Source organism: Poecile atricapillus, chromosome 9, assembly GCF_030490865.1.
Source record: "Poecile atricapillus isolate bPoeAtr1 chromosome 9, bPoeAtr1.hap1, whole genome shotgun sequence".
Classification (NCBI taxonomy): domain Eukaryota; kingdom Metazoa; phylum Chordata; class Aves; order Passeriformes; family Paridae; genus Poecile; species Poecile atricapillus.
The window spans coordinates 20,183,982-20,197,724 of record NC_081257.1 but is presented as its reverse complement, the minus strand read 5'-3'; the positions used below and the strand labels follow the sequence as shown (position 1 = coordinate 20,197,724).

The 13,743-nt window shown below is 41.7% G+C and overlaps 1 protein-coding gene across 16 annotated transcripts in view; it reads left to right on the top strand.

Moving 5' to 3' along the window:
- FOXP1 (forkhead box P1) overlaps positions 1-13,743 on the top strand; it is a 380,269-nt gene that overhangs the window by 323,480 nt on the left and 43,046 nt on the right. For all 16 annotated transcript variants that reach the window (XM_058845379.1, XM_058845382.1, XM_058845384.1 and 13 more), the window contains one exon: positions 9,143-9,247. In XM_058845379.1, coding sequence (XP_058701362.1) covers positions 9,143-9,247 — 105 coding nt within the window. The remainder of the gene's footprint in view (positions 1-9,142; positions 9,248-13,743) is intronic.

Below are 13,743 nucleotides of genomic sequence, written 5' to 3'. Positions count from 1 at the left end.
AACATATGTAGCACAGTCTGAGAGCAGAAACACCCTTGAAAGTGCTGTAGAAGTAGAGGACTTAAGTGACTTTGGTGTGACTATTTTCTGTGCTGTTCAATAAAACTGGAGCAGTTAGTATGACAGCTGTTATATCATGTTATATTGTACTGCTAAGATATTGAGCAGCATTTAAAGTAAAACTCCACCATTAAGCTGTATAAACTTTATCCGTTTCACTGTGGTTTAATGAAAAAAAAAAACAAGTTTCTCAATAAAATGACATCATTTTTCCCAGGTTGTAATGTTCACTTTACAACTGTTTTTCTTTAATTCAATTTGTTTTACTTTACTTTTTCTTGGAATTATTTTTTTTCTTGCAGTTTAGAGAGGGGGAATATCTCTTTTCATAGAGCAGCTAGGTACTGCTCAAAACTCTCTTCCCTACTTTTCCCTTCTCCTCTCTCCCTCGACATCTTGTGCTAATCTGGAGCTCTATTTTTGTCAGGCAGATACAGTTGTATTTTCAAAGTGGTGAGATGCACATTTAAATTTGGTAATCGGGATTTGTGGCTCTACCTGCTGCACAGTGAGGGCTGGGGGAAGGAGCTCAAGGAGGATTCATATTGCATTGCTTGGTGCTGGAGCAGTGTTTGTGAAATGCCATGGGGTGTTTTTCTGTATAGGTGGTGGTGGTGGTTAGTAGGAAGCCTGTAATTTCTTCTGTGTGATCAGCAAAACATATGTATATTATAAAGTAGATTCTTGTCATTAAAAGGATGGTATAAGCCCAGGCAGGGAAACTGCTAATATGTGTTACAGCTTGTCATTTTGGGCTGCATGAATAAAGAGGAGAGCTATTCCTTTGGGAAACGATCTCGGGAGCTGAGCAACAGATCCGCTAGCCAGCAAATTCTTTTTAACTGTAATTTTCCTTTTTGTGTATACTCAAAAATAACATTGCAATGGGCCCTTAAATACCATTTTATACACAGAGCACAGTTTCCACAGCACAGGTGGTGCTAATATAGGACAGTCCCCTAGGCACTTGTCGCCAGGAGTTGTACAGCTTGTTCAGTGTCTGCATCCATATGGCAATCTGTCCCATTCATAGAAAGACATTGTAGCTGTGCCTGTGGGTGCTGTGGTCAATGTAGTGTAAAAAGTAGATTTTAACTCTCGGCAACCTATGTTCTGCTGTTTGTTTTATTGTAGAATCCAATTTATAACATGGGGGAAGAAAAATCAGCTCAGAGCAAATTCCAGAACAATCTGGCTGTCTGGGGTTTGTGTTTATTCTTGGAGCGCATGGTTAATCAGCAGGTGCAGAGCCCTGCGCCCTGTGCGCTCTAATGAACAGTTTACAGGAAGTCTTGCTCGGAAGAAACATTTTCCTTGTTGTTTATACTGTGAATTAACTCAGAAGTTGCAAAGCTGTAAACGATGTTAGCTGGCCATGTATGTCATGCAAGCCTGTTCCATACTTCTTGTCTTTTTTTGGCTTTCTTTCCCACTGTTGCATGGTTTTCCCTGGGTGTGGGATGCTCGGGAAGGATGCTGAGCTTCTCTGTGCTCTGCGAGGGGCAAATCATGGCAGAGGCCCTCCCAAAAAGTAGGGTGAAGCTCTAGTGTTGCCCAGAGGTTCAGATCTAAATGCATGAGTGTGATTTGTGGCTGCTCTGGTACCTATCAGTCCAATGCCAAGTGTTGTTCTGTTTAGTGGGACTATTTGTTACACCTTTTAGTAAACACAAACAAATAGACAGCCTAGCACCTGCAGCAGCATATGATATTTACACTACCTGTATGATTCAGCACACTTCCCTGGGGAAGCAGGCTTGTGTCCTCTCAATTTTAGCGCTTTTTTAAACAGCATTCTTCCAAGGGGAAGGCATGCAGCAGAGAGAATGAAATGCTCTAGCTGTAGTTTCTCCCTTGGAGTTATTATTTATCTTAATTATATTTTTATAAACATTTCCCCAAGGGCACTTTGCTGCTGCCCCAGGGGTGTGGGGTGGGCGAAGGCCCCCCCCCAGCGAGTTGCCAGGCTGTGTGTGATGTGACAGTCACCTTCTGCACAGGTTTTGTTGTGCCTGTGGGACAGGGGTGAAAAATACTGACGTGAATAATCCCTGTTAATCATATTTGTTGACGTATCGCCGGTTTATATAAGAGTGGAAGGCTTGCCTCAACTCTAAATGTAACAGAATAGAATTTTGTTGAACAAGAATAGATCTTGTTTCTCAGTGTTTTCTTTTACTATAAATTTAAATGTTACAACAGAATATAAATTACAGTAAAATCAGGTTGGCAAACAGGATCTTTTTACAAAGTATGTATGTTCGTTGGTAATTTTACACCTCGGTCTCGGTGAAGTCCAAGGTCTAATCCTGTGTTTTTATACTTGTGTGTGTTCTTAAAAGGGTTGCTGAACTGGGGCCAAAGCTTTGCCATTGCCACCTCCCTCTGCCATGCGAATGGGTGTGTAAGAGGGATGGGATTGCTGTGCTGAAAGTCAGTGTTAAAAAAAAAAAAAAAAAAAAAAACTGAAAAAAAACTCTGCAGAACATCCCCCCAGCCCCAAAAACCCAAGAAAGTGGTTGGATCACATTTTTTTCCTAATTAAACTAAGATACTGAATCAATCCGTTTTAATCTGAATAAATTAGGAGACTGTTCAGAGAGGAATAAAATGAGATTTAGCAGGGATAAGTTGAAAGTAGCCCAGCTAGGAAATCAAAATTCCAAACTGCGGGTTTGACGTGACACGTCAGCTGCTCAGCATCGGTTGTGTGGGAAATGGCTGAGGCATAATCGGGGTTGAGAAATTAAGGTGGGACACTGTGCCATGTCTTAGTCAAAAAGGTAAATGCAGTCATGGGAGGCATAAACATGCATGTTGCATCCGAGTCCTTTTTTTTTTTTTTTCCCCTGTTCTACTTTATGCAGAACCAGTTAAACCACATTGAGTGTGATGTACAATTGGCCACTCTCTTGCAGAAAGGATAAAGAGAAGCTGGAGCAAATATAGAGGAGAGCAGCTAGGATGATAAAGGAGTTGGAGGGAATAGGCTATGAAGACAGATTAAAGGGAATTAAAGATCTACACCCTGGAAAAATAGAGGCTCTAGGAGGATATGATTATGGTATGTAAGTACATGAAGTGATGCTACAAAGAAGAAGAAGGAAAAAATTGTTCTCATTAGTTAGCAGTGCTGGAATTTAAAATCCAGCGTTTCAAATCGTGTGTGTCTGGGTATATTTGATGTACTTTTCACTACAGTACCTAGGCACAAGGTTGAAATAAAAAAAAATAAGAGTTTTAAATCATAGAGAAACTCGTTAATTCAAATGCAGGAATGGAATTTGCACTGGGGATAGGTGATGGATTTTTTTTGCAATGGGCATTTCTTTTAAATTCTCAAGAAATACATGTAATTCCTCCAAGGAAGGGATGTAGGGCAGTGGCTCTCCAGGCCCTGTGGCAGTTTTCCTGCAGGGCTGGAAAAAGAACTGACACTGGAAGGAGGACATGTTAGAGTGCTGGAGGGTCATAATGTTGATTAATAATCCAAACCATCAGTGGATAGATCAAAACCAGAAGAGGATGCTTATAATTATCCAGTCTGGTTCTGCTCTTTGCAGTGAGGGTGGGGTAGAAGGGAAGGGCAATGTCAGCCAGATTTTGTCTTAGCCTTGCTGCAGATTCTCCAGGGTTCTCCTTGCAGAACAGGGATTTAGGGAATAGTGCCACAAGAGGCATAAATGGGGGGCAGTGATTTGGGGTGCACAGGTGGCCTCGTGTTACAATGCCAGTACTGTTGTCCTTCTTATGCTGCAGGAGCACATAAGTTAGTTCACACTGATTAGAAGAGAGGATTTCAGCCTGTGGGCTGCAGTTTTAACTTGATTTGTCTTAAATTGGTGTAGTCATTTAAAATGTAATACAACCTCTTGTTACTTCCAATAGGGCTTGATGTAAAACATGAGCTGCTTCTAGTCCTAGGTCTAGATGTGGACTAAAGTAGTGAGGAGGAGAAGTGCTCCTCTAAAAATCATCCAGAAAACTTGCAAGCCAGTTGTAGAAAGAGCTGTCACCACTCACATCAAATGCCACCTCCCCTGCATGCCCATGACCTTCTGTTAAGTTTTATCCAGTGATGGAGAGGCATCACCCCCCTGTATAGATCACATATCTGCTTCCTGGGCAGTTCCTGAGGTTTGGACAGGAGCATGAGTATCTAGAATTTATTTTTTTTTTTTAGTTATTGGTTGGGTTTTTCTTTAATTCACATTTTATAGAGGAAAGAGGTGCTGTGCCACCTTACTAAGAATTTGAAGGGATTTGCAGCAGTGGAACTTCACTGCAAAGCACATCTTTGTTCGGTTGATTCTGTCATGAAGGCAGGAACTTTCACTTGTACAGTTAGTACAAGGCTTTAATCATTACTGCTTCTGTTTCACTTTAAAATCAAACACAGTGAGTGTTTCTGACTCAGAAAGTTGTGACTTTTTCAGCAGCCTTATTCTTGTGGTGCTTTCTGATGAGCTTTTGTGCTCGCCAGGCAGTCACAACTCTGGGAGAGCCATGTTGGTTCCCAGTTGTGTGTCTTCTTCTCCTGTACAGGACCAAAACTGTGGCATTTTGTCTCAATGGCTGTGCCATTTAAATTAGAGAGAAGGGGAATGTGGCGTGAAACAGAGCCCCACGGTCCTGCCTGGGCTGTACACGGATATCAGTTTCATGGCAGCTGGCAAAGATGAGGTCACTTCCCATTGACCCTGAGGAGTAAAATAAAATTAAAAAGGCAGTTCTGTGCTTTCTGAGGGTTCTGTGCTCCAGCTCCTTGCAGGAAGAAAGCAGGAGACGTGGTATTGATTTTTTTAGCGTGCAGGTGGCTCAGGCATGTTCTGAGCTCTGTTAGAACGTGAGCAGATGCTTCATAACTGTAATGGAAAGTCAAGGATGCTTCTCCCCATCACTGACTTCCCCCAGTGTTTTGGCAAAGATCATTGGCCCAAGCAGATGTGGAAGAGAGAGAATGGAATTATGAAGTATGTCAGCATCATGAATATTTAAAATATGGTCCACTGTGTGGCAGAAGCGCAGACACTGAGGGTTCAACTAAGCTGGATTTTATATTTACCCACAACTTTTTAGCCACTGTGTACAAGCACAGTTCCATGTGCTTAATTAGTGGGGTTTGAATTAAGCCATTTAAAGAACACTGGGAGCTTTCATGCCGGGGCTTTGGTCACTGCTTTCCCCAATACCCAGCATGTTCCCAGCTCTCTTCAGGGTGTCCTTTTCACTCTCCATCAGCACTTGGCTGTCTCTGGCATCTCTGTCTCCTGTGCTCTCATGTCCCAGAGCATGGTTCTTCAGGATGCTGTAGCACAGCAGGTGTATTCCAGAAGGTGAGTGGCTGGCAGGAGTGGGCTGTGCAAGCAACAGCTTCAACAGCCATCCCTGTAGGAATGGGAGGTGAAATTGCTACCAGACCCCCTGGAGATCCTTGGGGCTATGAGGCAGTGTAGGGGGAAAATTTCCTCTCCTCTATCCATCAAGCCCAGAGGAGCTGTGGAAATGACTCCCTCCCCTCTGTACTGGAAACAGAGCTGGAGGCAGCAGAAAATAAGTGAACACTTACACAGTTTTCAGCCTTGCACGTGGATTTTGTTACTCTCTTGTATGTCATGAATAAGTGACTTATGCAAGACATTTCACTTCCCAAAGTGTTCTTTGCTGTAGTTCAATGTAATAATGCATCACTATTGCATTATTTGGAAGTAATTCTGTTGTGTTAACTATTTTTTATACAAGTACCTACGAAGAGAAAAAAAGCCCACCTTGTCTTGAATTTACATCATTTATTCCTTCACTACTTTGAAAATTATATCTTGTTATAAAATCATTTCCACTAACTGGTGTTGCATCACCAGTACCCAGCCATGAATATGCATTCCTGGGAAGGAGAGGGTGACAGAAACAAACACCTACTCTAATGTGTCATTAGAAATCAAACAGACCTAAAACTTGCTTCTGCTTGCCAATGCTCAGATCTTCTTAAAGTCTGTCTCCAGCAACGAGACCAAGGATGCATCCAGATTACAGGAGGTGTGCTTGCGTGCAGGCAAAATATCAGTGAACAATTTCAGATTATAGGTTTGCGTTATGCTCACAAAGATGTTTATTTATTTACTGGATTAAAATCTTCTTTTTCCACCTCTATTTGCTCAAACAAAGTGGGTACTTGGATCAGTTCAACAGACTTCTCCATTCATTTCCACTGGCCGTATCCTTTGTGCGTTACATCCGCCTCTGCATAAACCCGCTCTTTGTTTTGTTTTGAGGTGCTTCTTCAGGCTCTGTCAGGGAACAAGTGGCAATCTATAATATCTTCAAAAGTGGGATGGATAAAATAGCAGTAATCTGATACTGACACATAAAGGTCACCGAAAGGCGCTGCTGAAACCCTCCCAGGCAGAATGGGAGTCGCTGCCTTTGGAATGGCACAGTGCCTGCAGAGGAGACCGGTGTTTGTCTCTCAGGACTGAGGGTTTTTTCTCTTTGAAATATCTTATTTTTGGTAAGTTGAAGTAGTTCCTCTTCTTGGTTGAATGGCAGTGGAAGCTCTGCATAGGCGTTAGCAAAGTGACCTTTTAAGTTCCCATTTACAGTCAGCACCAGCCTTTAGGTTATTGACAGCACGAGCCTTTGACATCCTGAGCATCATTTAGAGTTTGATATTGTCTTGGTCATTCCATCATTTTCTTTGGACACAGTACCAGGGTGTCATGTCCTACATAGTTTGTCTTGTCTTGTGCAAGTTCCCTGGAAAGAAAAAGAGATTTGCACTTGGATTTAAAAAATAAATACAAATCTCGGTAGGGCTCTTTCCGTTGACTTGGCCATGGCCTTTAGGCTTTCACAGAGAAACTTTAAAAATCCCTGCTGGGGGTTTAAGCCATGTGACTCTTGTTGATATTATAATGAGATTTACAGTGCTTAAACCCCACAGGGGACTGACTCCTTACTTGGCCATCACAAGTCCCAGTGTGTGGGTAACATGCACTGGGCAGATTCATACACTGCTGCTTTTTTTTTTTTCTTTTTTGTTCTTCCAAACACACTGAAATCATAACTCTCATATGTAGTCTTTATGGATTTTAATAGAGTGTTAACATGAAAGCCTCCTTTCTCACCCTGTGCTGTATCCAGGTACAGAAACAGATGCTAAACCCCATTATTTTCTGAATTTTCTGATGTGTATGGAGGATGTTTGACCATATGTCTGTTTAGCTTGGGCGGATGATGTTCTTCAACCATTCTAACTCAGATGAGGAAATGTGCGGTGTATTTTTTTAATTTCCTTGCAAAGAATGCATTGGTTCTTTAGTTCTTTTAAAAACTTCACAGAGGTTCTCTTCACTTGAACAATTTTTAAGACTGATTCAGTTAAACCAGTCTAATATTCATATATAGGGAAGGTCTGTGTAAGGCTTTTCCCCTACTGTTGTTTTTTTAGGAAATTACCTTGCACATATATATATTTATGCTTGAAAGGACTATTTGTAAACAGCCAAAAATAAGATATTAATGCAGTAATGAATTAGGTTCATGTAAAACTCATAATACCTTTTCTAGTCAGTACTTTTTAATTCTTTTTTTTTTTTTTTCAAGTAATTTTTAAAAACACCTTTAGTAATCTTCAGATTCTCCTTGGGCTTTAGGTCAAAAGTGGCAGAATTTAGGAGGGTTTCCTCTTCCAACTAGTTTGCATTTGGGATAACATCTCAGGAGCGTATTGACAGTGATCTGTCTACCCAGTGCATCTGAAATAATACAGGAACACAATTTTGTCAGAGTGCACAGACAGATAGTATTACAGAAGAAAATATACAGCGTTTCCACATGTGTGTAAAAGGGAAATAACAAAAAAAGTAGGCATTTACCTATAATGTTACCTGTAATCCAGGATGAAGTAAGTCATAAAAGCCACACCTAGATGCTGGTATGTGTTCATATCCTTTGTGTATGTTTGAAGTCCATAATACAGCACAGACATACTGTAGCAAAAAGATTTGCCATGAAAAATACATACATGAAAAATACATTATGTGTGCATAAAATAGAGATTTCAATATTATTTTGACATTTTGCTTTTAAAGTCATCTAAGGTTATGGAGATTGTTGCAAAAAATAATTCCTTTCCTTACGAAGTTTCCATGCAGAAGTCAAATAAAGAAGATATTTCAGAATATGGTTCATCAGTGAGTGCAACAGATACATTTCCCTGAGCACCACATGGCCTGGATCAAAGCATCTCATGACTTGGATCAGTGCAGCCAAATCATTACGTATTGATTGGAATCCCGCTGAAGGATTAACCCCTTAGTGCTCGCATGAGTTTTTTGCTTTAACCCTGGGTTCAGTAGTTAGGAGGCTCTGTCACATTCCTGCCCAATCTTAGGCAAGGTTAATAGCCCCCACTAACCCCTCGTACTGAGGAGTCCTTTGATTGCATGCCCCATCTTCTTTATTGTGAATTTCGCATTTGAAAATACATCTCAAATCTTCTTTCTTGGGATGTAAGTGGGCCATATTTGTGCAATGAAACAGCCTGTAAGAACAAGAAAAGAAAACCCAACCAGAAAGAAAACCAGCCCAGTAAATAAATAACATGGTGGGAAAGCCAAGGCTGCAGATTCAATGCTTTTCCTTTCTGTAGCCATGAGGAAAGCCTCAGGTCCGGCTGCGTTGTGGTGTAATGGGACACTGCTGTATGGAGATGACTTCTCGATGAAGTTGAATTGTAAATATGCAATGTTCATAAATTTTTTAGCAAAATATCCAGCAGGATATTAAGCAGGTCTGTCAAATGATTTCTCCCCCATCCATGTTAATTTAAATTCTTTACAAACCTCTTAATTAATGAATGAAATGTAGGAGGATAGCTAAGTAAGAATGACACGTTTCACACTGCAAATGGTATTTAATTCTGTTTTGAAAAACCATGGGCAAGAGTCAGGCAGGTACTGTGAAATGTCAGGGATGCTTCAGGATCTGATGTTTGCTGCTCTTTAGGAGTCTTTGTGAGGATGAATTGTTACAGTACCTTCAGTTTACAGCATTTTTTCTCTCTTCTCTTTCCCCCATCCAGTTTATCCCACGAGGAGCACTCACACAGCCACCCGCTGTACGGACACGGCGTATGCAAATGGCCGGGCTGTGAAGCAGTATGTGAAGACTTCCAGTCGTTCCTAAAGTAAGGATGGTTTTTTTGGCACTTGCATTGTACAGAAAGCATGCCCTGAAATTTTGTGTGCTGTCACTCACCCTGGGCCTGATGCAAAGCCCATTGAAGTCAACAGAGAGCTCCCTTTCACTTCAGTGGCTTTTGGATCAGGCTCAAGAACGTTTTAACAGGGGATAGTAAATTAGCCCCATGGGGAAATTATGGTCTTGCTCAGTGTATTGCTATAAAATAGTGTTTGCAGTTCCGCAGCTTTTTTTTTTTTAATTTTATTTAAATAATTTTTAAGTTGCAGTATCGATCATGTAAATAATAAAACCTTGTTTTAACCTTGATTTCACTTTAATTTGGAAATCTAGTCTTAAATTAACTCCATAATTGAACAGAGAATTGCAGAACATCACGTGAAATTTAATTTATGTCAAATAAGTAACTAATGAACAAAGTCTACACTACTAAAAATAAACTATAATTATATTAATTGGGCCCCTGCAGTTTGCTGCAGACCTTTTCCTTGCTGCCAAAGAACACAGTTTTACACGTTGCATAAACAGTGCATTATGGACTAGTGTGTGGTAGTGCGTGCATCCCGATGCAGGGAAGGACCTCAGAGCCCTAATAGCTTACACATGGCTGCTCCACAACTAAACCATCAACCTCACCCCTGTTCCCATCACAAAAGAGTTCTTTGTCTGGCTAGGACACCAGGTACACACATGCTGTGGGTGCATCCAGGTTACTGAAGGTTTGTCCCTGATTTTTGCTCAGGTTCTGTGGCTGGTCAGTTGTAAGATCACTACAGCCACCCAAGCAATGTTTGTGATTTAAATGCACAAGGGGACAAATTTTTCTCCCATTTAGAGCAGTCATCTCATGAAGTTAGTCCACATAAATACATGAGGTTCTTTGGGATGAATAAGTAGACTTAGTCCCAAAAGGTTCAGCTGTACCTGCTCTTTCTGGGGTGGTTCCCTGGATTTTTATGTGAGAGAGGGAAGGGCAGAAGCAAGCAGAGGATATTTGTTGGGTGATGTCAGATGATACAGATAGGGTTTTGCTCTCAGAACAGAATGGACCAGTTATGGTTCCACTGGAAAAACCCTCCTGAGTTCGTAGGAGCGGCGCTCATCCTACTATAAACATATGTTACAAATGAGGAATGGTACAGTAATGAGAAGGTTCTCATTACAAGAGGATTACAAAATAAGAAGGTGCTAGTCATAAATTTCCATGAAGGGTGGCTTCATTCCTTGTAATTCATCCTGTTGTTCACTTAAGTGAAATAAATGCTAATCTTGCCATACTTGCCAGCTCATTCATATTCATATGCCATACTATAGCATTTAGACCTTTGAAACAATTCTCATCTTTACTGCAGTAAATGCAAGGGAAAGGTGCTGTGGTAGCCTTAGATAGCAGAATAACATGTGTGGTCACATATGGTCAGATTGTGCCACCTTTGCTTCCTGTCCTAGTTCCGTGTTCCAGAGCAGCTGCTTTCAGGAAGATTCCATAGGAATCTTGAGTGGTCTGCTTGAGGTGGCCATGCATAGAAAACACAGCCCTTAATCACAAGCATTGGTAGAGGAAGGGCTGGTTTTTTTATGGTATTTTGGAGATGTTTCAGTACTTAGACACAGTCCACCAGTTCACCTGGAGGAGATATATGCAGCAGTCAGTAGTTAGGAATAGCCTGAAAACCATCACCAGCCCAGGCTGGACTTGAAGCTGCTCCATCAGTTCTAGTTTTTTCACTATCAATGTAGGTTTTGCCTCCATTGAAATCTTTCAAAAGAAGTATTTTGTGTGAGTTTCCTAAACTCATCAGCTCGTGTAAATTTCCTCATTATCCAAGTGCAGCAGTGTCCAAAGTCTCACTGTTCAGGGTGGTATTTAAGCCAGAACAAATGTAGAAATGGATGTCCCTGAGCCGTGTATTGAGACTGTTAAGAAGTGAGTGTTGCTTCATAAAATACTGAAGCCTTCCATGTCTCCTGTGGAGCATCCGTCCTTAAATTATGTTGCCATTTATCGGAATTCATTACTCAATGAAAAGATAACAGGTAGATGGTTGAAGTTTCTTTTTGATACTTGTATAATCTGTGATAGTCTTTCGAGGGTCCCCTCAAGAGAAAAGCTCTTGTTTACCAAGTGAAATACAGCCTGTGTATCGAGTATTGCTTAATTTCACTTACCTTGTGAAAAGGCAGAGAGAAGTTGAATGTGGAATGAAAGCCCTGTATGCCAATAAAATGATTCTTCAGTTAAGGGAGAAAAAAGGACTCGCGGGTCTAAAACATGGTTCATTTCTTTTCCTCCTGAGGAAGAAATATCATAACTGTTGGTAAATCAAAACCAGAGATTTGACACTCTTCTGTGATCGTTCTGCAGTGTTTGTTCCCAAGGTGAGGTACACCACAGGGCCCTTGATTTCAAAGATAAATACTGTACAAATAACGATCCTAGTTGTCTTTCACTCACAGCCAACAGGAGGATGCTTATCAGAACCAGCAGATACTCAGGCTATTGTAGCATTTATTTCCCTATTTCTTTTTGAAACAAGTTGCAATTTTAGCATCGTTGTGTTGTGTTTCTCTTTTGAATCCATCAGCCATTGGTTATCATGTGATGAGGAATCAGTTTAGAGCTAACTGATAGCAGCAGGGGCTGCTGCTCTGCCTAATGAAACAGCAGCACCCTGCATGCTCCAGAATACTCCCTGAGCCTAAAAACAAAAACAAGTCCAGTCTCAGGGCGGTGACCCTGTGGCCTCTGCCAAGCTGCAGGGAGCAAGGTGAGGGCTGGAGGGTGCACACGTGTCTGGCCTGTTAACCAGGGCCCGTCTCGCAGGCAGCAGCGAAAGGAGCAATTAGTAGCACAGAGCGACTTTTCCTGCAAAATTGTCTATATCCTTGATTTCATTTGCATGTGTTTAAAGACCGTTGAAGATAGAAATATATACCTCTTATACAGCAAGTTGTTCAGGAAATGCTGGCTGGAGGGAGGGTGGTTTATTCAGCAAGGTAGCCAGGTATCCAGGGAAAAAAATAAGACTGAATAGGGTTTTATTATTCCTCCCCCCCCCTCTTTTTTTTTTTTTTTTTTGTATAATTTGATTGTGGGTTAGACGTGCTTAATCCTGGCTATAGCATTTTTAAATCAAATATATTCTTTAAAAGAAAGGACACGGACCTTTGGAGAGATGTGGCAGTCCTGTGTTGCAGTGATGCTGGTAATCTGCTTCATGTGCATTTAACTTCGATGAAACGAAGGGGAGTTTATGTGAAAGAAACTACTAAGTGCACTCTGTAATGTTTTCACAAGTGTTTTTATCATGGTAACATCTTGTTTACTTTAGTTGCCTGCCTAAAACTACTTGGAACATGTTAAGAAAACATTTCGAGAAAGCTTCTACAAAGAGGCTTTTGTTTAGCAGCAACTGTGAGACTGCTCAGCTCACAAAGGTGTTAACTTTCAGCCCCTTAAGCACTTCCACATGAAATTCCAGCAACTATGTTTGTGGTTTTGGAAAAACAAAGTGTATATTAAAGAAACCAGGTATATGCTAATACATGTTGAAGTAGGCCGGAAATCATAAATTGTTTCAAAGGCATTAATTGCGCTCGTTTGCATGGCAGAGCGTTCTGCACCGAAATCATCCGCACGGCGCGGAGTTTTTAATGGAGCAGGCAGCGAGGCCAGGGGAAAGGCTGGGCTGTGGGTGGGTGTTGTGGGTTTCTGAGGGGCCGGCGGGACCCCCCCGGGACGGGGGAAGCCGCGGGGATGCGGCCCCGTCCCGTGCGGGGGGGAGCGGGCCGCGGGGGCCGAGCCGGGCCCGCCTGAGGCCGGCGCCGCTCCGGTGCCGCTTCCCGGCGCTTGCACGGGCTCCGATCCACCCCCGTGCCGGGCAGGGGGCTCGGGACCCCCGCGGCCGCCGAGGCAGGGGTGGCCCAAATCCCACAGTGCCCTCTAGTGCTCCCGGGAATGCTGCTGGCAGCGGCAGAGGCACCGGGAGCATCCCCGGGAGCAGCGGCGTGCCCGACACAGCCCCGCTCCCGAGCAGGCCAGCAGCAGGCCAGCTCCAATAACCCCTCAATTCCCATCTTACTATTCTTTTAATCGATTTGTTTCATTATTTTAATTTTCATTTTTTGTTTTACTATTTTAATTATTTTTTTCCTATTGTTTTCATTTTTATTATGTACTGTTATATATTTTATCATGTATTTATTGCTTAATTATCATCAACAATTGTCATTAGGTAATTATTCATTCTAATATTTTTAATTTACTTTAATATTTTAACTTTATTTTCGTACATGCTTTAGACACACACACATATATATCAGAAATACTTATGCTGATATGTAGCGAGGCCCATTGCCTTGCATTATCCCCTTTTTTTCCTCTCTTAAAGGTGCACTTAGTTTATGTTTCCCATTATAATTTCCGGTGTGTAATCAGAAAGCATTCCTTAAGAGACACGGATCATCTTTGTTTCATACTTT